The following is a 27,279-nucleotide window of genomic DNA, read 5'->3' on the forward strand; positions in this document are numbered from 1 at the left end:
GTAAAAATGAAATGATGTCCCTGTACCATCTCAGCATTACAAATATTACGCTAGATGCATGCTAGATGGCAGTAGTGTGTTATGATTAGCTGTTTTCGAACATAAAATATACTTTAATGCTCGAAGTTAGCTGTTATCTTGCTATCAGTTGTGCCAACTATGGAATCTTCATTGAACTCTGTAGACGATTACAAGCAATGCCTTCTCGATCTAGATCACGATGGCAGTGTTACTAGCCAAGAAGGCTTTGTTGATCCAGTTTCATTTTTATTAAAACAGTTGCATTCCACTTCAATTATCCGAATCCCAGTAATCAACGTCACTTGACAGATGATTTTCAATAAATCTTAATATTAAACAATCTCTGATACGTGACTATCCATAATATCATATAGCAGAAGCTATAACATAACCTAACTAATATATACAAGTGTTACAAAAGTTTTAATTAACGACGATGACATAAAAAATAAACGTGAATAATTTTAAAAGAAACAATTATTGAATGTACAATTTTCAAATTTGAATGTGGTTGGTGGTTCAATTGATGTTATATTGCACGTGTGCGTAAAAGAAGTGGAACTCGTTGATGTAGGCCTAAATGGTGTACTCAACTTATTCAGGATTTCCGAATGGTATTCTTCATTTATTTCTAAATAGAATTTCAGGGAAGATGCATAGCTATGACCAGTGATTTTTATTAATTCTTGTTCTTGAATGTCAATGCGAGTCACATTTGAAACTGATGTGCATCGACTGGAGTGCTTTGTAATTTTTTTTTTTTTTTTGACGTCCAGACCAGCGCAGTTTGAAATGTTGGCAAACAAAGAAACAAATGCTAGGGACGGTATAAAATTAAACAAATGCTAGGAACGCTATAAAATTAAACAAATGCTAGGGACGCTATAAAATTAAACAAATGCTAGGGACGCTATAAAATTAAACAAATGCTAGGGACGCTATAAAATTAAACAAATGCTAGGAACGTTATAAAATTAAACAAATGCTAGGAACGCTATAAAATTAAACAAATGCTAGGGACGCTATAAAATTAAACAAATGCTAGGAACTCTATAAAATTAAACAAATGCTAGGAACGCTATACAATTAAACAAATGCTAGGGACGCGATAAAATTGTGCGATAAGCAGCCATGATTGGTTGAAAGACGTCTTTTCGTACAGTTTTATTGGTCAAAAGTAGTGTGACGTAGTAAAAGTATAATAGTCTAAATAAATTTCTGGAGATAGAGGTGAATAATTCACTGACTGACAGAACACAGCAGACCGGAATTTACTTCATAGACATGTTCGCTTGATTACATTTGCATTATGTAAGAAGTCCTTCTGGTTGTATTTGTGATAAGAATTGCTGTTTAAATTCCTTACTGATATACAGTAGTACGTCCTTCTGCCAACACGCTCGCTTGGATTAGTCGAGTCTGCCTTGTGGGCTGTAGAGGTAATGTGCGTAGCGACGACTATGTTCCTGCAAGTCTTCCTCTTTTCAAGCTTTATCGCTGCTTGGACCGATAGCGTATTAGTCAAACAGGGACATCTCCGAGGACACCGGCTCGTCTCCAAGGGAGGTCGCGAGATATTTGCTTTCCAAGGAGTTCCATACGCAAAACCACCCATTGGAGAGCTGAGATTCAAGGTAAATGCATATACTTGCCTGAAAATTGATATAATTATACATAAACCACGTTAGAACTACGACATAGTCTACACGTTTCGTAACAATTTCGTTCCTTGGAATTAGGTTTCGGATAATCAACCCTGACCAACCTAATTTCAATCTCACGTAAAAATTTCTTTTCTTCTCTTGTTACCAATAATAATTATATATCTCCTTAGATTTTATATAATTTAACTATCGTCCTATTTCATACATTAAGCAGAGGATCAAGCACACAACTACACTCAAGTGGAATACATACTGTAACTCTAATGTTAAAGGCTCTGTGACCAAGAAATTATTCTTTCCCAATGTACAAGACAGACTATGTTGCAGTCAGTTCTCAACCGACTTCTTTTTCAATCAATTTATGACCGGTCATGGAAAATTCAGTTCCTACTTTGAAAGATTCAGGATCAAAAGTGCAGAAGAATCTCTGTGCATATGCAAAGACAATCAGACTGTTGAACATTTGATTTTTCACTGTCCAGTGTTCGAAAGAAAAAGACACTTTTTAAGATATCATATCTCGGACTGCAATTTAAATTACTTCACACCCCTTTACCATTTTCTTAGAAAAAAATGTTGTTACAAACAATTCACAGAGTTTATACACCACATCCACGCAAGACTGTAGCTGTTAATTGTATGTAAATTAATGATGTTATAAAATCCTAATGCACTATCTAAAACAAGGTGTCTCTCTTTGGGACATAATAATAGTAATAACAACAATAACTATGTTTGTATTATAGATTTTACTATTGTTCAGTATTTGATGAGAGGTATATAGTTTGTAACCGTAAGTAATTTTGTTTTTATTTCTTTTTCTATCGCAAACCGCCTATATAATAGGTGTTTAATTTGTAACTTAGCCAATTTTGTGCATTTTCTCTTTACTATTGCTTAAAATTATGTATAAAGTCGCAAATTTATGTAATATTCTTGCAATCTCTCTACACCTTCGATTATAATTTCTAATTTTATTTCATTTTGTTTTAACTGAAAGTAATTATTGCATAACGTATTTATTATTGTTTACTGTCTCTTAATTAGTGTATTTATATTGTAACTATGACTCATGCCTACTACTACTTCTTTAAAATTGTGTATTATCTCTACATAATGTATTTCACATGTAACAAACTACAACCCTAATATACCAAAGGTAAAATAGGGTTTCAATATTTGGATAATAATAATAATAATAACAACTATCGTAAAACGTAATAAAATGAAGGGATGAGCTACATAGACAAAATCTTACAAGTCTTAAAAGTTTAGAATCCTATGCTATTGAGCCTTGCAGAAATTATTATTATTACTTACTTACTTACTTACTTACAAATGGCTTTTAAGGAACCCGAAGGTTCATTGCCGCCCTAACATAAGCCCGCCAGCGGTCCCTATCCTGCGCAAGATTAATCCAGTCTCTATCATCATATCCCACCTCCCTCAAATCCATCTACGTCTCGGCCTCCCTAAAGGTCTTTTTCCCTCCGGTCTCCCAACTAACACTCTATATGCATTTCTGGATTCGCCCATACGTGCTACATGTCCTGCCCATCTCAAACGTCTGGATTTAATGTTCCTAATTATGTCAGGTGAAGAATACAATGCGTGCAGTTCTGTGTTGTGTAACTTTCTCCATTCTCCTGTAACTTCATCCCGTTTAGCCCCAAATATTTTCCTAAGCACCTTATTCTCAAACACCCTTAACCTATGTTCCTCTCTCAGAGTGAGAGTCCAAGTTTCACAACCACACAGAAGAACCGGTAATATAACTGTTTTATAAATTCTAACTTTCAGATTTTTGGACAGCAGACTGGATGATAAGAGCTTCTCAACCGAATAATAACACGCATTTCCCATATTTATTCTGCGTTTAATTTCCTCCCGAGTATCATTTATATTTGTTACTGTTGCTCCAAGATATTTGAATTTTTCCACCTCTTCGAAGGATAAATCTCCAATTTTTATATTTCCATTTCGTACAATATTCTGGTCACGAGACATAATCATATACTTTGTCTTTTCGGGATTTACTTCCAAACCGATCGCTTTACTTGCTTCAAGTAAAATTTCCGTGTTTTCCCTAACCGTTTGTGTATTTTCTCCTAACATATTCACGTCATCTGCATAGACAAGAAGCTGATGTAACCCGTTCAATTCCAAACCCTGCCTGTTATCCTGAACTTTCCTAATGGCATATTCTAAAGCGAAGTTAAAAAGTAAAGGTGATAGTGCATCTCCCTGCTTTAGCCCGCAGTGAATTGGAAAGGGATCAGATAGAAACTGACCTATACGGACTCTGCTGTATGTTTCACTGAGACACATTTTAATTAATCGAACTAGTTTCTTGGGAATACCAAATTCAATAAGAATATCATATAATACTTCCCTCTTAACCGAGTCATATGCCTTTTTGAAATCTATGAATAACTGATGTACTGTACCCTTACACTCCCATTTTTTCTCCATTATCTGTCGAATACAAAAAATCTGATCAATAGTCGATCTATTACGCCGAAAACCGCACTAATGATCCCCTATAATTTCATCTACGTACGGAGTTAATCTTCTCAAAAGAATATTGGACAAAATTTTGTACGACGTCAACAAAAGCGATATTCCTCGAAAGTTACCACAGTTGGTTTTGTCCCCATTTTTAAAAATAGGTACAATTATGGACTCCTTCCCTTGTTCTGGTACAATTTCCTTTTCCCAAATAGCAAATACAAGTTTATAAATTTATAAATTATTATTATTATTATTATTATTATTATTATTATTATTATTATTATTATTATCATTATTATTATTATTATTATTATTATTATTATTATTATTATTATTATTATTATTTATTAATTTAAAAAGTCCTGCCGATTGCCAAACTCTTCAAAATGATATTAACTCTATTGAACTTTAGTCTGATGATAATGGAATGAAAATTAATGAAACAAAAACTTTTGTCATTTCGTACTCACGAAAAACTACTTCCAAAAAATTTCATTATTCTCTTAATAACGTCTGTATTATTATGAAAAATTCTATCAAAGATCTTGTTGTATTACTTGATTCTAAATTATATTTTCACGATCATGTTCAATATATTTATAATCATTCAATAAGAATTCTTTGTTTAATAAGATCTATAACTTATTCTTTTTCTACTCATGAGACTCTATTAATTCTATACTTTAGTTTGGTTCGATCTAAACTAGAATATGCATCTGTAGCCTGGAATCCCATTACTTCAACTGATTCGGTTAAATTGGAAAATATTAAAAGAAAATTTTTTTCCTTATGTGCTTTTCAATTTATATCCAATTTCTCTGACTTTAATTATGAGATTACCTTTAAATATTTTAACTGTTGTAGCCTTTATTTTAGACGTAAAAATCTTGATTATAAATTTTTTTGCAAAGTTATCAAGGGTGATATTGATTGTGAGTCTATCATAAACAACATCAGCCTTCATATTCCTACAAAAGGTTTGAGATTTCAAAACATTTTTTACAACAGAAATTCAAAATCACTTTCTCCAGTCTGTAGATGCATAAAATATGCCAATTTGCATGGGCACAATTTAGATCCTTTTAAGGTATAGTTTCGTTTTGATTATTAGTATTTACTGTTCTTGTTCTCAATTTTATTTATGTATGTTTTTCTTGATTTAAGATATTATTTATTTGTTTTTGCACCTTTGTATCTTCTGTTTGTGTATTGTGCTGAACTATAATTGACCTCTGGCTGTTGTTCAGCACACAAATATTAATAATAAATAAATAAATAGACAGACAGACAGGCAGGCAGGCAGGCAGGCAGGCAGACAGACAGACAGATATATAGGTAGGCAGACAGACAGATAGATAGATATATAGGTAGACAGACAGACAGATAGATAGATATATAGGTAGACAGACAGACAGATAGATATATAGGTAGACAGACAGATAGATATATAGGTAGACAGACAGACAGATAGATATATAGGTAGACAGACAGGCAGACAGACAGATAGATATATAGGTAGACAGACAGACAGACAGATAGATAGATATATAGATAGACAGACAGACAGTTAGATATATAGGTAGACAGACAGGCAGACAGATAGATAGATATATAGGTAGACAGACAGACAGATAGATAGATATATAGGTAGACAGACAGACAGACAGATAGATATATAGGTAGACAGACAGACAGATAGATATATAGGTAGACAGACAGACAGATAGATATATAGGTAGACAGACAGACAGACAGATAGATATATAGGTAGACAGACAGACAGATAGATATATAGGTAGACAGACAGACAGACAGATAGATATATAGGTAGACAGACAGACAGATAGATATATAGGTAGACAGACAGATAGATAGATATATAGGTAGACAGACAGACAGATAGATATATAGGTAGACAGACAGATAGACATATAGGTAGACAGACAGACAGACAGATAGATATATAGGTAGACAGACAGACAGATAGATATATAGGTAGACAGACAGACAGATAGATATATAGGTAGACAGACAGACAGATAGATATATAGGTAGACAGACAGACAGATAGATATATAGGTAGACAGACAGACAGATAGATATATAGGTAGACAGACAGACAGACAGATGGATATATAGATAGAAAGACAGACAGATAGATATATAGGTAGACAGACAGATAGATATATAGGTAGACAGACAGACAGACAGATAGATATATAGGTAGACAGACAGACAGACAGATAGATATATAGGTAGACAGACAGACAGATAGATATATAGGTAGACAGACAGACAGACAGACAGATAGATATATAGGTAGACAGACAGATAGATATATAGGTAGACAGACAGACAGACAGATAGATATATATATAGACAGACAGACAGATAGATATATATATATATAGACAGACAGACAGATAGATATATAGATAGACAGACAGACAGACAGATAGATATATATATAGACAGACAGACAGATAGATATATAGATAGACAGACAGACAGACAGATAGATATATAGATAGACAGACAGACAGATAGATATATAGATAGACAGACAGACAGTTAGATATATAGATAGACAGACAGACAGATATATATATATTAATTAGACAGACAGATAGATATATAGATAGACAGACAGACAGACAGATAGATATATAGATAGACAGACAGACAGATAGATATATAGATAGACAGACAGACAGTTAGATATATAGATAGACAGACAGACAGATATATATATTAATTAGACAGACAGATAGATATATAGATAGACAGACAGACAGATAGATAAGTAGCTAGGTAGGTAGGTAGACAGACAGATAGATAGATAATAAAAATATAGACTAGTAAATTGCTGGACTAGTGCGAATTACGGATATATTATTTATGTAGTAAAATCCCCTTTATTTCATATAAAATAATATACTAAATAAAATATTAACAAAGAGATGAAAAATTAGCTGATCTCAGGTTCGAACCTGGGTTCAATTACTCCATGGCCTTTGACTTTGCCACTACCCAACAGACACCTATTTCTAGTATATTGGTTGAATTACTCATAGTCTACGTGCTACTATGATTGGTTTCATGTTTGGTGCCTATTATATTTAATTTTGAATTCTTGAAAAGTAAACAAAAATATGAAATAGTCCTCGATTCTGTCTCTCCAAAACTAATGGATGGACTCAAACTCTTCTTCTATTTTTACATCTATTCTTTCTCCGTATGAGCAAATTTGCCAAAAGTATATCTCCTACATCTACGTCCATGTTCACTGGAAGACTGAAAAATGATCTACAAAAATTTAGCAGCGCCACTTTTAGTGGCGTCGTCTGTAGAAACACTTAAATTGTTATTTTCTATATATAGGCCTACGTACTATTTCAGTAATAACTTTCAATAAACAAATTACATTACCAGTAATGGATATGGCTCATTGAGTTTTCACGAAGGCTTCACGAGAACATAGATCATACCCGAAACAAGAAGTTCTGTTCCAGCAGTGCGATAAAATATATTCTGTCCTATGAATTCTGTTCGATTCGACGCGCTTTCTGCTATCTTCCGTTTAAATACATTGTGGAGAGAAATTCAATTTCGCTAAGTAGTGAAAATGTGAAGAGACATGCATTTTTATAAGACAAAATAAACGTATGAGGATTTGTCACATTGTGCTTGTGTAATTGAAAAAGTACTATTTTATTCCACTCATTTTCTCAAATAATATTTTTTTTTTTGACATGGAGGGGAAGTTTGAAAAGTGTGAGATTAAAACTTTCTGTAATAGATGTTCCTAACTGTTGACAATCGCAAATTATCTTCTTTCAATAGACTTTTCTTTCTGCCATGTCTATATTAAAACAGTGAAAGATAATTTGTTTTCGTGACCAACTCACAATTCATCAACATTTGAGCCGTTCAGAGCAGAAGTGGTGTAAGTCAGAAATGGGTAATGAGGATTAAAGTTAACATTCTGTAAAATACAGCGCAAAGTAGCAATTAATATTCAATTTATTTAAACTATTAGTAGTCAGTGGATAGCACGAAGGACATATTGACTGCTACTTTGCGCTGTATTTTATAAATTTTCTACTTTAAACATCATTACCCAATCTTGACTTACACCACTTTTGCTCTGAACGGCTCATTTGTTTATCGCACGGTGCAAAGGACATTAGCCTGTGTTTGGTAGATCAAGAGGAAAAAACATATTTTATATATCAATATTTAAACGTAAAAATACTGTAAACAGCTCTACCTAGTGCCCTTAACTCCGACAGTTGATCGTGTAACAGAATAAATTACAATTTATATGAAACGTACATTTTTGACTGGCCACTACGTACATGGTGTGCAATGCAGTGTCGTTTTTGTTATGGTAATGTGTTCAAAACGACGTTATAGATATCTCCGATGAACTAAATGTATACACAGTTGAGTTCACTGCACTATTGTCCACGGCAGCAAGCCTGGCCTCCATGATTATCACGAAGGCCACGCGCTGCAGGACTGAATCCCAGCCCCCTCATTTCCGGCCTTGTTCGCTTAATGGTAGGGGCCGAGGAGGCGGCATTAGGCCCATTAGGCATTATCATTGCACAGGAAGACAGGGTAGCTGGCTGATTCCCAGACTAGTCTTAGTTCGATCCTCCTTAAATGATGAAATCTGTTCACGCTAGGGTCCATATGCTATCCTAAGGCGTACGATGATACGGTTGGTACTTCATAGACCAGGCCTGCACAAGGTTTGCGCTCTCCGAGCCGGCTCACAGCTCATGAGCGGAATGCAGATATTAGCTGCGCTCTGTATAAGGGTGGACTGGAAGAAGGAGTGATCTCGTACAAAATATACACAAAAAGAAGTACTAGTATGAGTGTTTATGAAGTGAATTCCCGTTCAGTGTTTGCAAAACTATCTTGATCTATTATTAATTAATAAAGAAATATTTATTTTACAGAAGTAATAGAAATTCTATAGCTACTTAAATGTACAATATCACTTTGCTATATTTTTATTTATCAGTACATCAAAACGAGGTTTTATGCTGTTGGCAGCTGAAAGGAACAGTAGTCTACTGATCGTAATGAAACATCAGTTACAGATGTTCGATGTCTGCCTTTATTAAAGTTGATTATAGAAAACAGTTGCTCACAAAATATAAATGTTGAGCCAAACATAGTAATCATTTTCACAGCCAGCCTGTGTAGTCGTGGATATTATTGCTAATGTTTAGTCTTGTAAAACTCAACCAGGCTAGTAGTATTATTCAAACGATCTTTAGCCCTTAGGCCACATTGAAGATCAATAAGTCCGAGCTGTAAATCGTTAAATGTTATCTTTTATTTAACGACGCTCGCAACTGCCGAGGTTATATGAGCACATTTAAATGCAATCGATCTGGCCCGGAATCGAACCCGCAACCTCGGGCACAGAAGGCCAGCGCTATACCAACTGCGCCAACCAGGCCCACCTGCAACTTAAATGACATTGTTTCAACTGGTGTTGTTGAATTTATTATGATAACTTTAAACTTCTTTTCAATTAAGACAAGATTTTTAGTAGGTTATTTTAAGACGTTTTATCAACAGTTTATGTTATTTAGCGTCTGAATGAGAAGAAGGTGATAATGCCGGTGAAATGAGTCCGGGGTTCAACACCGAAAGTTACTCAGCGTTTGCTCATACTGGGTTGAGTGAAAACCCCGGAAAAACTTCAACCAGGTAACTTGTCCCGACCGGGAATCGAACCCGGGCCACCTGGTTTCGCGGCTAGACGCGCTAACCGTTACTCAACAGGTGTGAACCTTAAGACAAGATCTTGGAACCTAGAATTAAATTCATTTTGAATTTCAATTAATATTTGCACATAATCGTTTCACATGGCTTCATCACGAGCAGTTTCTATCGTTCGAAAATAAGACACATTACCTTTCCGAAACTGACTTACGAAAAGTGTAAGTTTACGACTTAAATCCCGTAATTTATCCAACATATCAACACTGAGCTGGCCTTTTCCCTGAAGAGAGATATTTAAATTGTTGAAGATTAATGTCTTTAGTATCTTTATGTCTGGACTCGTAATGACGTATTATGTTACGTTTCTTTCTACCTTTCAAAATGTTGTGGCAGATAAAGCTCTGAGTATTTACTCCAGCAGCTATGAAAAAATAAGCATTTTCCCATGCAACATTGAAAGAATTTGCCTGATCACTACATTTCCGTCTTTTAGATTCCTCCATACCGTACTGTAGGAGTAGGTAAGCAACGTGAAACAGTTACTGAGAATACACACTGCACTCCACTAGATAGCTGAGTGGTCGTTTCCCTCTCCTCTACCTAAAGCAGGTCTATGTCATTCTGACGTATCTTCCTTTCCGACTCGGCGAGCGGTAAACACAGCTCTCCCGCTCGGAAGGAGCGCGCGCGCTCGATGAGCGCTGCTTGTGCAGGTATGCCATAGACTATATTGGCGTGACGTCATGCTGCCACGTGACACAGATACAATGAAGGAACACTAGATGGTCTATTAATGGTTCAAAAGTGACCTCAGGGACTGCTGAAAATGCATTCTACTGATAAAGATTGATAATACGGTGGCCTTTCCTACAATTTAAATTACTATATTTGTTAATTTATTTATTTCATTTATTTTCACTGGTACTGGCAGAATTAAGGCTACAAGGCCTTCTCTTCCACTCAACCAGTATTAAATACATAGGAAAAATAAAAAAACATAAATACAGAAAGCAACGGTTGAGAAGCTTTTATCATCCAGTCTGCTGTCAAAAAATCTGAAAGTTAGAATTTATAGTCCACACCTGTGGAGTAACGGTCAGCGCGTCTGGCCGCGAAACCAGGTGGCCCGGGTTCGAATCCCGGTGGGGGCAAGTTACCTGGTTGAGATTTTTTCCGGGGTTTTCCCTCAACCCAATACGAACAAATGCTGGGTAACTTTCGGTGCTTCATTTCATTCACACGCTAAATAACCTAGATGTTGATACAGCATCGTAAAATAACCCAATAAAATAAAAAAATAGAATTTATAAAATAGTTATAGTATCGCTCGTTCTTTATGGTTGTCAAACTTGGACTCTCACTTTGAGAGAGGAACATAGGTTAAGGGTGTTTGAGAATAAGGTGCTTAGAAAAATATTTGGGGCTAAGAGGGATGAAGTTACAGGAGAATGGAGAAAGTTACACAACGCAGAACTACACGCATTGTATTCCTCACCTGACATAATTAGGAGCATTAAATACAGACGTTTGAGATGGGCAGGGCATGTAGCACGTATGGGCGAATCCAGAAATGCATATAGAGTGTTAGTTGAGAGGCCGGAGGGAAAAAGAACTTTGGGGAGACCGAGACGTAGATGGGAAGATAATATTAAAATGGATTAGAGGGAGATGGGATATGATGATAGAGACTGGATTAATCTTGCCAACAATGGCGGGCCTATGTGAGGGCGGCAATGAACCTCCGGGTTCCTTACAAGCCAGTAAGTAAGTAATATAGAAAACAATGTAATAATAATAATAATAATAATAATAATAATAACAAAATGTATATGTATTTTGTTACATGCAATTCTAAAGAGTTAAACGGCGCTCATTCCGTCGGATCCCGGCCACTTAGTCACTCGTAACGAGTTCACCTTTGCACATTAATGTGTGGACATGTGCCACTGTTACACATCTGTGACGCAGTGCATGAGGATTGGCCACTAGAGGTAAACTAAGAGGTGGAGCTTAGACTGAGAGGATTCAATCCGGCATCGACTTAGTGGATAGAGCATCAACACATAGGGCTGGAAACCCGGGTTCGAATCCCGGTGCCGGAGAGAATTTTTCTCCGCTCCACCGATCCTTCATCATTAGGGGAGAGTCGGGTAGTATCGGACATCGGGTAGTATCGGACAGTGCGTTTCTTTCATCTACCACCATATGGCAGTACCTGAATGACATGGTTACATTTCTATATGCGACATCACAGAAACGTAACCATGTCAATCAGGTACTATCATCGTGTGGTAGATGAAAGAAACTCTCTTTCCGATATTACCCGATGTCCGATACTACCCGACTCTCCCCTAAGGATGATGTTATCAGCAACTTATATCCTCAATCGTCAGAACGAGGGTAACGATCATGCCTCCACACAGTCTGTTACTTAGCCAGGACACTTTCACTACTCAATCTGGTTTTACCAGTGACTTTAATTATGTAATGTTTCTTTTTCAGGCAAATCCTCAGCATTTATTACAGTCAAATCTAATTAGGCAATTAACTTGGTGTCCTAAATTGTGGTCATTCATCTTGCTTGTGGTTTTTCGTGGTTTCCGTAAGGTGTTAAGACAAATGTCGAGATGAGCCCTTGAATAAATGAGTCACGAACCTGTCACCCACCAGTATACATTTCGAATTTCAAAATTTTGTCGTTCACTTATCTTCATCTCGCAACGGAGCCTTAGCAAGCGTGCATGCGTTCGATTTATTTGCAATGTCCGTAGATCTGACCGTATCACACCTTCACTAAATATGCTGTCCTGGGCCCGTCTCAAAGAGCGAAGAACTATTCACTCTCTCACTTTACTCTTCAATATTTTTCAGAACTCTAACCCTAGCTACCTAGCTTCTCGTTTTCAACATTTGTCCTCATATCACGAAATAGATACTCGCTCACAACACCATATCACACTCTCCATTCCTAAACACAGAACATCCTTCTACCCTTCATCTTTCACCGTCTCTGCAGCCCATCTCTGGAACTCTCTACCACAACATGTGAGAGACTGTCGGACATTGTCTAGTTTCAAAAATAAATTAAAATGGCCCTTTTTGAATTAGATTCCTTTCAGTTATAAGCCCTTTTCTCTGCCATAGTTTTGTAAAAATATTGGCTGTATATTTCTTTTTCCTTCCTTTCCCCTTTTTGTTCTCTTTATCAGCCGATGAATTTATTATCATAGCCTTTTTTATCGTGGACTTTATTTAATATTCGTATTTCTTTTCTTTTTTATTATTATTTTATTACATTCCATTTTGATATATTGTTCCTTACATTTTTCCGTAAGTACTAAATGAGTTGCTTTCACTGTATTCCAATGTATTTTAATTTTTTTTTCTATTATGGTATTATTTTCATGTTGTTTTAGTGTCGATTTTATTATGCTATTATTATTTTTTATATATTTTCGTAGGCCTAATATGTTAGTATTCTGTTCTTTAAATGTTTGTTAAATTTTAACTGCTTGTATACTTTGTGACCTGGTAGAGTGTAAGAGAAGGCCCTATGGCCTTAACTCTGCCAGTATAAATAAAGAATTATTCTATTCTATTTTATTCTATTCTATTCTATCCCAACACCAGTAAGCTTCGGAGAATTGGTTCGAAGTGCTGTTTCTCTCCTTTGAATTTGGTATCCCACAAACCTCACTGAGAATTGAACCCAAAGCGCTAGCGTGACAAACTGAAGATCTGATCACTCAACCACCGCAGGGGTTGAATGAAATTAGAACAATACGTTTTTGGTTACTGGTATGTCTTGCAGTTTTACCACATTTTCAATAGCTAATCCATTCTATCGAAATACCAACGTATGCATCACATAGAATTCGTCCATGGAAGATGTCGTATTAGCATAAAACCACAGTCTACTATATACAGTCACGAAGCTTGGGGTGATTTTTTGCATTTCTCACGATAGTTGCTAGCCGCTTGGAGCGCTGTGAGTACTAGGAACAATAGACTTTGTCACTCCCATCGTGATCTAATACAGGCCGTAAGGCAGACCATGTGACTCGCTTAACCCGATCACGAAGGGCGGTGTTTCAATCATATAAATTAATTGGAATGCATAAACAGTAACATATATTTCTCTAAAATTGTAGTGTAACTGCATTAATAAAATTTAAAACAATGATTAGGGGACACTTCAGACATAATTCACTTGCGAGTTAAGGTGTAATATTATTTTGGTGTGAAAATTACGTTGTTCGTATGTGTAATACCTACCTTTATTTCGATTAAATATTGCGAAATTCTTGTACATTCACTTATTCACGATTCAATAATTTTCAGTTGCACTGCACGAATATTTAGATATGTTGAAATTATAGGTTATGTTTACTGTACCAGTTGCCCATTTCTGTCTAATTTTAGTGGTCTCCAATGCCCTGCCACTACATATGTATGTTATGTCATATGGAAATTACAGGTTATGTTTACTATATTTAACTTATATTCCTATATTCGCAATTATACATCATAATTAAACATAATGTCATGTATGACACCCATCACATTCTGTTTGTCTGTATTTTATTACTGTAATTGAGTACTGAATTATTGTATTTATCTACTACATTAGAGACGAAGTAACACAATCGTAACTAATTTTATAGGAGTGGTATGGTAAATTCTCTGTCTACAATTAAGGGAGGTAGATGTGCTAAATTAAAATCACAATATAAATTCGTTTTTATTGAACCTCAAAATACCTTCAATTCTAAACTATGTTGATGCGAACAGATTATGTTAACACGTAACATTCTCTTCACATTAAAATAACACAGTTTTGTCATTATTTCTGCAACATATTATGCAACAAGAAGTAAACGGAACTTATGGATACATCACACTAAATAAAACTTAGCTATGATACGCAATAAAGTTATCTATACTAATAATAAATCTGTAGCCGAAATTTTTCTGGTAATTTTCGATTTTCCAAAACTAATTGGTCCTAACATATATAATTAACCACCCTGAAAACGAAAATCGCTTTTTTGAAATTTTTGTTTGTATCTCTGTCTGTCTGTCTGTCTGTCTGTCTGTCTGTCTGTCTGTCTGTATGTTTGTTACCTTTTCACGCGATAATGGCTGAACGGATTTCCATGAAAATTGGAATATAAATTAAGTTCGTCGTAACTTAGATTTTAGGCTATATGGCATTCAAAATACATTATTTAAAAGGCGGGTTATAAGGGGGCCTGAATTAAATAAATCGAAATATCTCGCTTATTATTCATTTTTATGAAAAATGTTGCATAATAAAAATTGCTTTAAACATTATTTCCGATAAGTTTTATTCTTTGAAAAATTTTGATAGTACTGATATTTAATGAGATAAATGAGTTTTAAAATTAAAATAACTGCCATCTAAGGCCGTGTAATGAATTAAAAAACAAATGAATTCGTCTATAAGGGGCCTTGGACAGCAACAATCGAAAGCTATGAAAGATAGCCTATAGATAATGTTTCTGCGTTTCTATGAAGTAATATCAGAAGCTTAATTAACCGATTTGTATAATTAATTATTAATTCACCATTGGAAAGTGTAGTTTCTCTAGATGGACATAATGCTATAATGTTATCACAGTAACTCCTGAGTGAATCGAGGACAGGTAAGATTAAAATAGATTCTTATGCACAGAAAACTTGATAGGCTATTCTGTATATTAGTTTCCTGTATTTCCTAAACTAATTTTTATGACCAAATGAGTGTCTCTGGATCAAAATGATCGCATTTTAATTTTTTTATTAAATTTAAATTAAGTAACATAATAAACGATTTATCCTTCTATCAAACACGAATGTTCCCTGCATCAAATGTCCTATTTTAATTATATAATTACTTTATATTTATTTCTAACGGGTGCAGCGGAGCGCACGGGTACGGCTAGTAATATAATAATTCACTGAGCTCCATGCACTGAAATAGAAAACCCGAACATATGTTACGGCCTGGTCTAGATCGAAAAGGCATTGACTGTGCCGTATTTCGCTTTGTTGTGAAAAGTTGTGTAAACTGTGAAATGTTCGTTATCGGTTGTAATAACTGTAAATGACTAAAATACAATAATTTGAATAATAATAATATGGGACAAGACGTTTGTGGTACTATAAATATTGTAAGAAAAAGAGGTAAGAGTTATCTTTCTTCCGAAAGATCCAGGAAGGTGAGTTTATAAAATATAATATATACTTTATGAAAATTATATATAAACCTTATGTATTTCATATTTCAATAGTGGAAGGAAAGTATTAATTTTTTCGAAAGAATACGATATTGAAAGTATAATACATTTTATCGTCTGCTGGGGAAAGGATCTGTGATGAGGCGATAGTAGCGATCCTGTTTGTTAGCAACTATCTATGGATGCGTATTTAGTAAGTATTGAGCTTCCTTGACTCTATATACTAGACTGTGATACAACCTTGAAGATCTATCTCCAGAAAAAACACACGCTAATAGGATGTACACGCGTGTATTCGTTCTTTTGCATCAAGATGTTTTGAAATGTTATTTCTCTGAGTAAACTCTAAAATAAAACGTAATTGAGTAGGTAAAAATTGTAACGGCAAGTATACGTTGTTGAAGGCTGCTAACTACGAGGAAGTGATAATGTCGTTGCCGTAACTACAAGCATGTAAATCATTTGTCGCACGTGCTTCACGCTACACGTGTACAGTATATTTTCCATTCTTCTATGTCATGTTATGTTACTCTAAATCTTATTATTAAGACATAACCTATATCACTAGTCATCTGTTATGACAACAACCATAATTATTATCATAAGCGGTTTAAATTTTACTCATAAATTTATGGGTAAAGGAAGATAATAATAGATATTACCAATAAATAAAATATGTAGATGATTAATTACTTTGCTAGCTTGATCGACTAGGTCAGTGATGTCAAAGCAAGCGCATTTTTCTGACCTTGACGTCGTGCTCGGGCAGCAAGCGCTAAGTATGGAAAGAGGAAGGGTTGTGTATATGAATAAGCAACCTGTTGGATTAAGAAAACAGTGGTGCACAAACTTCAAGCGAAACGTGAAATTTTATTCGTTATTTTTATATGGCTTCTTTCTGTTTAATATTATCTATATTGTCTGTAAAACAAAAGTACTAACACTGATTTCTTAATATTGCACTTGTGTTTTAAATCTTAATAACAAAATAGAGAGTTAAGAAGGAATATTCACTTAAATTCCATAGTAGTATAATATTATACTGTATTAAGTGGATGAAACACATCATTCATAAAGAAAGTGATATTCCAAAGAAAGAGATTGAGTATGATTTGATAAGTTGGAATTTATATTGATGGTATCTTTAGCCTTACAAAAGTAATCAATAAACTAATCAAAACAATATTACGGTACAAAGCAAAGTTACCTAGGTACTGTATCTGTTTTAAGTGTAACTAATATTACATAACAAAACTCTTATCGCATTATGCTTTTAAGGTGATATTTGTGAGCAACTTCCTATCATCAGAATATTAAATTATTTTCTCGAAATCTGCTGAACCTGTAGAGCTGACATTTTTACAACACATGGGCACGCATCTTTTGCTTATGATGTAACAGTAGTTGCTTTGTTAATTCATTTCCTTACAAACAATTTCCATGCGAACATTTTCAAAATTTTCAATACACTATCTTCAGTAATACGTATATACGGTATATTAGATGTACGAAAACATTCTGTAAGGCTACTAAATAATTAGGCCTATATCTGAAAATTTCACTTTTCTGTACGAAAAGTTGAGAAAATATTTCTTTTGAATAAAAAAATCAAACTTGTGAAAAATGAGCATTAAAATTAAAACTTACATTCTTATAATGCACTTATACTTCTCAGGCAAATCTAAAAATTAACATGGATACAGTTTTAATAAGTTCTCTTCCCTTTATCTATTGAATCAGTGCTGGCCATCCCTGAATATAGCTCGACCAAGCGGCATATACCACCTCTTTTGTCTGTCTCTTTCCTTTCCGCTGTAAAGCGCTCAGGCTCTCCTGGGCTCTAAAGCGCGCGCTTGCTCCTTTGGGCATCAATTGACATGCCTGGACTATGCCTTGGCCTGCCGCAATATGGAGTTGTATGAGTAAACGTTTCAGAACAAATATGGCAGTGGTTCCCAAACTTTTTGAAGGTGGGACCCAATCTTGAGCGAGACATTTGTTTGTGACCCCCCCCCCCCATTACCATACCAGTAATTTATTAACCCCATTCGAAAAATATAAATGCCTGTAAGATTATGAATAATGATAATTTTGCTCAAAACCAGTAGATACCACCCCACTTGTAATATGTCGATACCTCCAAGACAAGAAATTGCAAAATATAATCCTGTTTTTTGCACGATCGTGTTATTTTACTGTATTTACACATATATTATTGTTACGCATTGAAAGTTAGAATTACCACACAAAAACCTGTTGCTAGGGAAACCATTCTTCATAACAAAACTATACTGAAATAGACCCATTACAGTGCACTTATTGTTACTAAGGGCCGAATTCATAGTTAACACTTATCGTAAGAAAACACTTAAGCAGTTGCTTATAATAAATTCCAATTCATAAATCCCACTAAAGTGAACACTTAGTCAAATAAGGCAGCTTGTCAGCTTACTCAAGTGTTTCCTTATATGCATTGTAATCAGCTGATTCGGTATACAATAGATGATGATTATGATTTAATTTAATTTATTGAGTTCTGTAATTAAAATGAAAATGAGTTTCGGCAAGCAAAAGATATATCAGAGATATGGAAAACCCTTTAGAGATGTACAATGATCAACAATTTAAGAGGAGATTCCGTTTCGACAAGAACACTGTTGTGGATATTCTGGTGTCTCTCATTTCAATTCACAATACAACCATGAGGCTTACCGATTTCGCCACTGCTGAAAGTACTGGTTGCCTTGAGATTTTATGATACAGCAGCATTTGAGGTAGATTTAAGTGGCATTTTATTTTGGAAAAGTATTCACGTCCCAACAAAGTGTTATTTGCATTTTTGTTTGTATTCTACCCAAGGAATAAGCTGTTAAAATTGAATAATTATATCATTTCCACTTTGTTTACCATAAAAACAACTGAAAAATAAATTAAAATGATTTACTTACAGGAATATTTCCGGAGTTTGCATTAAACTCAACTGCAATTTTGTTCCATGTCAATTTCTTCTTTTGGAGAGAACAATTATTACCAATTTTTTTTTTTTTTTTTTTTTTTTTTTTACTTTTGACGATATCTCCATATTTCATAACTAGTTATCTTAGCTCACTTCTTTCTTTTCTGTAAAATGCTTTCTGGACATCTTGTATAATTTTTAGCTCTATAATATTTACTTCTGTATTTGTGTATGACAGTAATGCCGATTTAACAATTTGAAGGCGCTGGAAAACAATTGAATGTAGGAAAGCGCTCACGTCTAGCCATGTTGCCATATTTCTTTCGATGTCAAGGGAATGCTCAGGGCATATGAATGAGTAGCGTCTCTGCAATACGATCTGAAATAAGTGCTAAGGAAATGCTTATTACTTAAGTGTTTCCTCATTTTATAAGTGACGACTATGAATTCGACCCTTAGTTACCATTACAGTGCAGCTTTTCGAAGGCTTTGGAATAATATTGCTCTAAATTGTCAATGCAAAATCTATATATATAATTTGAACTGGTAATGGAAATTATGAAAGAACGGCTGAACGGATTTTAATGAATGACCCGTCATTTTGAAGCTTGACATTCAAGGATTTCCAGAAAAATAGTAACTTTCAGTGACGCGTTAGTTTTCCTACATAATTTTCCTATCTTCCAAAATCCATCTTTCGTCAGTTTTGAGAACTAACTGCATTTTAGTATAAAACAAAACACACACTACAATAAACAATAGGTTATTACACGAAGGCCATGACCTGCAGGATTGCTGACATATTTAGAGCTCAAATTAAATTGGTTATTAAAAACTTCGAGACTTACTAAAAATAATTTACAGGTCTGATTCTGCGGTGTGTAATTTTATGAGTACAGCTGTGTATTGGATATTAAAATCTACAAAACTTGAGGTGGTTTGATGACATTATTACCATTGGAAATGAAATATTATAGTTAATGCCGTGATGTGACTATTTTTCATTAATTATACATGTTAATGCTATATTGATGATATGAAAGTGAAACGTTTTAGGGTTATGTTAAGTAGATGTAGAGAATATTTTCATTTCTATAATTTACTGACTGGCGGAAATATATAACTACAAAACTTATGTAAGATAATAATATTGTTATTAAAAATAAAATATTTTTATAGTTATTAATCAATTGGGGTTGAGCCTTTTTCATATACTTAATGGCGGTGTGATGTAGATATTTTTATACGTCATTCTCTTCAGTATTTGCTCGAGAGAGTGCAAAAATTACAGTTCCTAAGGAAAGACGAAAAGGTAGTACTTACTGATAAAATAAGAAGCCTACAAAATTATGTAGCCTCCCGATCATTTCAGCAAAATCTCTTAGCAGAATAAAATGATTTTACCCTCTACATCTCAAGGAATACATGCAGCATCTATACCAAGCTATTGTTCGAAAGCATAGCAAACCTACAACTGTAACTTTTTTTTAACTTTCACCTTCCATCCACAATGATCTGAAATAGTTATTGCTTTACTCCCACATGAAAAACCCATTGATCGTCCTGACATTGTTACTTGCGTTTTCGAGTTGAAACTCAAAAACTGAAGTTGGTTACATTCAAGAAAAAGTTTTTCGGCATAAAAAAACATTCAGAGGGAGTATGTTTCACTACTACGGAAGCAAATAACTTCCAAATGTCTGGTATTCTTCATTGAAAATAAATCTGAAAAATTTTTATTTGAACGTATAATGAACTTAATTTTCAGCATTTGCTACACAAGCCAATAGTATTATATTTTATTTGCAATTTTAAAAATATGAACTTGCAACAAATTTTGTACAATAGCCTACACGTTTGTAAAGTACATTAGATTTTATAAAAAGCACTTTCCAACCTTGTATCGTGATATACTATTTCAATTCTTTTGGCTTCTTAGACTGGCCTTGCTTTCTGATATATATATATTTTTTTAAACAGAACACTTGAAATAGTAGTTTGTGAAGTCAAGATGTTAACATAACAGCCAGAGATAAAGTCGACGGATTTATAAGGAAACTTGTTTTCTGGTAGACATTACTGGACAAAAAGAAAATTTATTCATTCCAATGCATTAAAAAAGTCACAGAAAATTTAGCTGCGTATCGTATGACATGACAAATTCTTGGCTTGTTTTTTCGGACATACAATCAACTTTGCACAATTTTAAACAACAGCTCCTTGAATATCTTCCAGATGGAACTCAAAACAATCATGACATTGACAGATAGATACTGAATCTGTTTCTAACAGTTGCATTCAGCTGGATGAAATTAAAAAAAAAAAAAAAGAAAAATTAAGAAAAAACTTGTTAAAATATGTGCTTAATGATGGAAGGTTAAAGTTATACAGAGTGTTCGCCTACGGGTGGGGCCAGGAAAGCGGCCTGCCTATGGGAATCGTCTATCCGTAAGCTTCCGCTTTGTATATTAATAGCATACACACGAGAATTTTCCTACGTAGTACCATCCGAATCCACACATTTCTGGCATCTTTTAATAAAATTATCATTCACACGAATAAGTTCGTCTTCGATAATTTTTCTAATCTCTCTTATTACATTCGCCTTCAATTCATCTATGCTGTGAGGATTATTCCTATAGACATTATTTTTTAGAGTTCCCCACAAATAAAAATCTCACACTGTAACGTCGGGGCAACGTGGCGGCCCTATTTGAAGTGTCATCGAAACTAATCAGACGTCATTGTAAACCTGAATAACCATATTTTAATACCTTAAAGATTAATCCGAATAATATTGAGGCATGCTCATAAAAACGCCTCATTGAAAAATGCACCAATTTAAATTCATGCGAATTTTATTCGTACTTATTAAAGAAAATCTTACTCCTAATCCATCTCCCAAGTTTTATCACATAATCTCAAAAAACCTATGAAGAATTAAATTAATAAAATTATTAATCTTTGTTCCTACGGTCGAAAATCGCTTGCTATGTGTGGCGGACGCAGCGTTCGCGAGACTTCGTAACGATGAGTAATCTCAAACGACCGTCTCCCTGACCTTGATCGCGCAACATTCTGTACGACGGGAGAGCCTATCTGCTGAGCTCCTTTGTTCTGGTGATTTATTTTTATTAAAAACTGACATGATATTTAAGTCTACATTCTGAAATTTTCACAGTGGAATCAATATACGCTAAAGAATTAAACACATGTTTTTTCGTCTGTAAAAATGAGTTGCATTTTGTGGTCTATATTTTTTAAATTATTTTAGATGGGTAACTATTAAAAAAATTATATATATTTTTTTCATTTTAAGGCATTTATAAACGAGGCTCTCTTTTTTCGAATTGCATTGAAATAATTTTTCCATCTTCCTTTACATAATAAGAAAACTTCAATGAATGAAACCGTGTTCTTTGTTAAACCAATATTTTAAATGCTGATTGCTGCCAAACTATGAAGGATATAAATATAATATTGCGTGAAATTCATATTTAGAACATACAAAATAACCTACTACAATATTTTTAACTTTTGAGACATTATGGTTTAAAAAAAAATACTTCTTTGCATGGAATGACCCAAGTGTATTCATGTTTGTGTTTGTGTGACCGCTTACTTTCACATTAAAGCACAGAAGTGTCTGGAGTAAGGACACGGTTGATTTTTCTTTTTACACCCGGATAAGCATAGAAACGAAATACTGTAAATGTATATTATGCTTACAAACTCCATCAGTACAGTCTGCATGAGGGAAATGGTTATTTTAACTGTAGTGTTAGACTACTACCGCATAGTTACGGTGTTCCAAAGTTTTAGATACAACCTGCTAGTAATAAGTCAGCACAGTTCCGACGTCAGGTGTGATAAGTTGCATTTTACATTAGCTGCTTGAAATATGCTACTTTTAAGTGTATGTTACTATTAATCACGTCAAACACTTAACAACAAGACATTACAACATTTTCCCCTGTCGATATTTCTGCAGCCGTAGACTTCGGACGTAGATATAATGGGCCATATTCATAGACATTCTTAGCGCGGGCTTCCGGTGGATGATCAGTGTACTAACGTTTTTCGTATTCATATACCAATGTTAGCGATATGATATGATATGAATTCTGTACAAGTAATCAGTCGATAGCCGGGGCTAGTTTAGCACGCTCGTAGCGCGGGCTAGCAAAATGTCTATGAATAGCACCCAATAAGTCTAAGTCGATGTATTTTTACCTGAACTACATTATGTATACTGAAATATTTTGAGCCTACATTCCTTCTCGGATATCTTGTATGTAGGGACGTTGCGATATTGCATTTTAAGCGATACTTGGTATCGATTCTCCCATATTATCAACACGCTAATCCCTTATTCATCTGTCTTAAAAAATCTTGGCTTCTTTTTTGATAATAATCTAAGTTGGAATTTTCAAGTTAAAGAAACGATAAAGAAAATCTGTTCCTCCTTTCACTCTTTGAGTCGCTTGAGAAACTTCTTGCCCCAGCAACTAAAACTTACCCTAGTACAAACCCTAGTAATGCCGCACTTCGATTATTGTGACGTTTTGTTAAGTGATCTAAGTTCTGAACTGTCAGTCAAGTTACAGCGAGCTCAGAATATGTGCATCAGATACGTGTGCAACATCCGACGATATGATCACATATCACCGTCCTTCGCAAGTCTCTCGTGGCTCCGACTTAAAGAACGCAGAACTTTACACTCTTTGTCTTTACTCTTTCGAATTCTGCACACCTCAACACCAAATTACCTTTCGTCTCGTTTCTCTTATCTATACTCTAACCACGACGTAAATACCAGATCACTTATCTGTGGCACGCTAAATATACCTCTTCATAGAACATCTTGTTATTCCTCATCTTTTACAATATCCACCTCGCGTCAATGGAATTCCTTGTCACAAAGTATTAGGGGCTGCAAGACAACAAACACCTTTAAGAACAGCTTAAAAGATAACCTTATTAGCATTTCACTCCAATCATACTGATTTAAAATATTACTGACTACACTGTTGCTTTTTTTCTTTAGACATCATCCTGATTGTGCTGCATTTTCAAAATTGTCTCATAATAATCTCTTTCTATTATCTAATATAATTTGAAATATATTAACATTCTATGTATTTTAGTTTAATTCTGCTACCCAGTTTATTTCAGTGTTTAATTAATAGTTCATAGTATTTTGTTGTTTAATTCGTAAATAACTCTTGTATACATGTAACTCTCATCTAAATCAAATTGTTGAATTCTTTGTAAGTTCATGCATATGTATATACACTTTTTGCTGGTTGTGTGGAAGAGAAGGCCTTACGGCCTTAACCCTGCCAGCTAAAATAAATCATCATTATTATTATTATTATTATTATTATTATTATTATTATTATTATTATTATTATTATTATTATTATCGAAATAATACTATCGATACTTGGTATCAGTGAAGTTATTTAAAGAGAAATGTTATTTTTACTTAGATAAAATAATGTTCACTGATACAGTTGGCAAAGAAACCTTTAATATTAAAATGAAATATTTTAAATACGCACTTTTCAATAAAAATTAACTTACAAAACCGACAAAAGCGAATAAGGCTCGATTCACATTATACGGAACATCGTCACGGACCATCACCGTCACCGTCGCGTCCAATGCAAACTCATTCACATTCAACGACAAGTGACCGTCAGTTTGCCGGCGTCATCAAGAATAGATAAGTAGTTTATGCTCTCAAAAAATGTCTTAACTCTTATGTGAGACAATGAATTGCACTGTAATTTGTAGGGTTCATTACAAAAATGTCTAAGGAAAGCATAAGAAAAATTTGGAATCAAAATCTTTTTTGGACAGTGAGAAACGTCACCCGTTCAAAATAGATATTGACATATCAAAAGTTGATAAGCGGCAAAAGCTTTTTTTTTAAGTTAGATTAGGGGTTAAAGCGAGAGAAATTAATAATAATAATAATAATAATAATAATAATAATAATAATAATAATAATAATAATACGAGTAAAAACGCTGCCAGATAAATTCAAATGAATTACGTCCTTTTGCTTTCTCTTCCACCTACACTAATAATAATAATAATAATAATAATAATAATAATAATAATAATAATAATAATAATAATAATACTTACTTACAAATGGCTTTTAAGGAACCCGAAGGTTCATTGCCGCCCTCACATAAGCCCGCCAGCGGTCCCTATCCTGTGCAAGATTAATCCAGTCTCTATCATCATACCCCACCTCCCTCAAATCCATTTTAATATTATCCTCCCATCTACGTCTCGGCCTCCCTAAAGGTCTTTTTCCCTCCGGTCTCCCAACTAACACTCTATATGCATTTCTGGATTCGCCCATACGTGCTACATGCCCTGCCCATCTCAAACGTCTCGATTTTATGTTCCTAATTATGTCAGGTGAAGAATACAATGCGTGCAGTTCTGTGTTGTGTAACTTTCTCCATTCTCCTGTAACTTCATCCCGCTTAGCCCCAAATATTTTCCTTAGCACCTTATTCTCAAACACCCTGAACCTATGTTCCTCTCTCAGAGTGAGAGTCCAAGTTTCACAACCATAATAATAATACGAGTAAAAACGCTGCCAGATAAATTCAAATGAATTACGTCCTTTTGCTTTCTCTTCCACCTACACTAATAATAATAATAATAATAATAATAATAATAATAATAATAATAATAATGACAGTAATACAATAATAAATTATTTCTTTTCTTTTTTCTCAATTTCAAATTATGCCATGGTAGCGGTTAGTCAACATAGATGTTATTTATGTACTGTACTAGGAATATTTTAATTACATTTCAAAACTCACAATTGACTCGAAAACCTTAAGCAATGGAAATATTTTGAACACAAATTTGGAATCAGACCGATGATTTCTATGAGAATCCGCAGTTCTAACAGACATAACTTGTCGCTCTGCATAAGAAAGTCCGCCACGCAAACCCCCGCATTAAACTCGCCATAACTCGTAAACCGGTACAGGTTTTGAATATCAGCCACTTTTAAAAGTAATTTCCATTCTTCCTAAACATTTCTCTCGCTTTGACTCCCCGTGTAACGTGAAAACAAATTGTCGCTTATCAATTTTGAGTGTCAATGTCTATTTTGAACGGGTGACTTCGCTGTTAGTATTTTTTTTCTCACTGTCCAAAAGATACTTCGATTCCAAATTTTTTCTATGCTTTCCTTAGACATTTATATATGAATCCTAAAAATTACAGTGCAATTGATTGTCTCTCGTAGGAGCTACGACATGTTAATGTTTAACGGTGCTGCTAGAGTCTAGCAGAACAAACCGTCCACGTCACGTCAAAACATTCTCCTCGACAATCCCAGACGGTCCGTGCCGTTGCCTGTATATGTGAATGCTACCATATAAAATGCGTTGTACAATGTTTTGATGCAACGCTGCTGGTCCGTGACGTGACGTTGATGTGACGTATAATGTGAATCGAGCTTAACATCTCAATGTTACAACAGAATTGACACCTACTGGTATCTTCCTAAGCCCTGAGACAGTTGTTTTATTTTTAGAGTTCAATATAATTCTATGCTTCAAAATAAGTCACTGAAATGAGGTAAAATCCTGAAAAATTCTGCAGGTTACAGTTAGGGCACAAATTCAGGTATATTACACTATACTTTGGGTCTCTGCACATACATCTTATATCGTAATCATGTATGGAGTATACTGGGTGTTCATTTCAAAGTGTGTCATGACGTCACTGTTGTTGGGTCACCGATTTGAAGCGAGTTTCAACTTATATGTTAGAGAAGTTGCATATTATTTAAGGCGTTCTTCAATCTGAACTTGAGAACGTGTATGGTATAACTTGAACGTCGTAGCAACAGATGGCGATCTGTACAGTCTGTGTGCTACCATAACCTCTTTCGAACTGTGTTTTGCGCCGGCAAGTCGTACGCAGGGTATTTGTTATCATCGGTTGCGTACGGCAACATTCCACAACACAAATCAAATGCTCCGTGTCCATGTTGACCGTCGAAGTTAATGTCAACCAATACGTAAGTAATCGTCTTAACCCTCTCCCCATATCCCGACAGTACGTATTTCCAAACAGTTCACATTCCTGCCAC

The 27,279-nt window shown here is 34.5% G+C and overlaps 1 protein-coding gene across 3 annotated transcripts in view; it reads left to right on the top strand.

The window, feature by feature from the left end:
* Positions 1-817: 817 nt before the first annotated feature.
* Positions 818-27,279, top strand: part of LOC138709531 (esterase FE4-like) — a 93,028-nt gene continuing 66,566 nt past the window's right edge. Inside the window, exon 1 of one of the 3 annotated variants that reach the window (XM_069840359.1) lies at positions 818-1,655. In XM_069840359.1, coding sequence (XP_069696460.1) covers positions 1,464-1,655 — 192 coding nt within the window. In that variant the 5' untranslated portion in view covers positions 818-1,463. The remainder of the gene's footprint in view (positions 1,656-27,279) is intronic. The other 2 variants (XM_069840357.1, XM_069840358.1) reach the window with 2 other exon arrangements.

The sequence above is a fragment of the Periplaneta americana genome, chromosome 11 (genome assembly GCF_040183065.1).
Source record: "Periplaneta americana isolate PAMFEO1 chromosome 11, P.americana_PAMFEO1_priV1, whole genome shotgun sequence".
NCBI lineage: Eukaryota > Metazoa > Arthropoda > Insecta > Blattodea > Blattidae > Periplaneta > Periplaneta americana.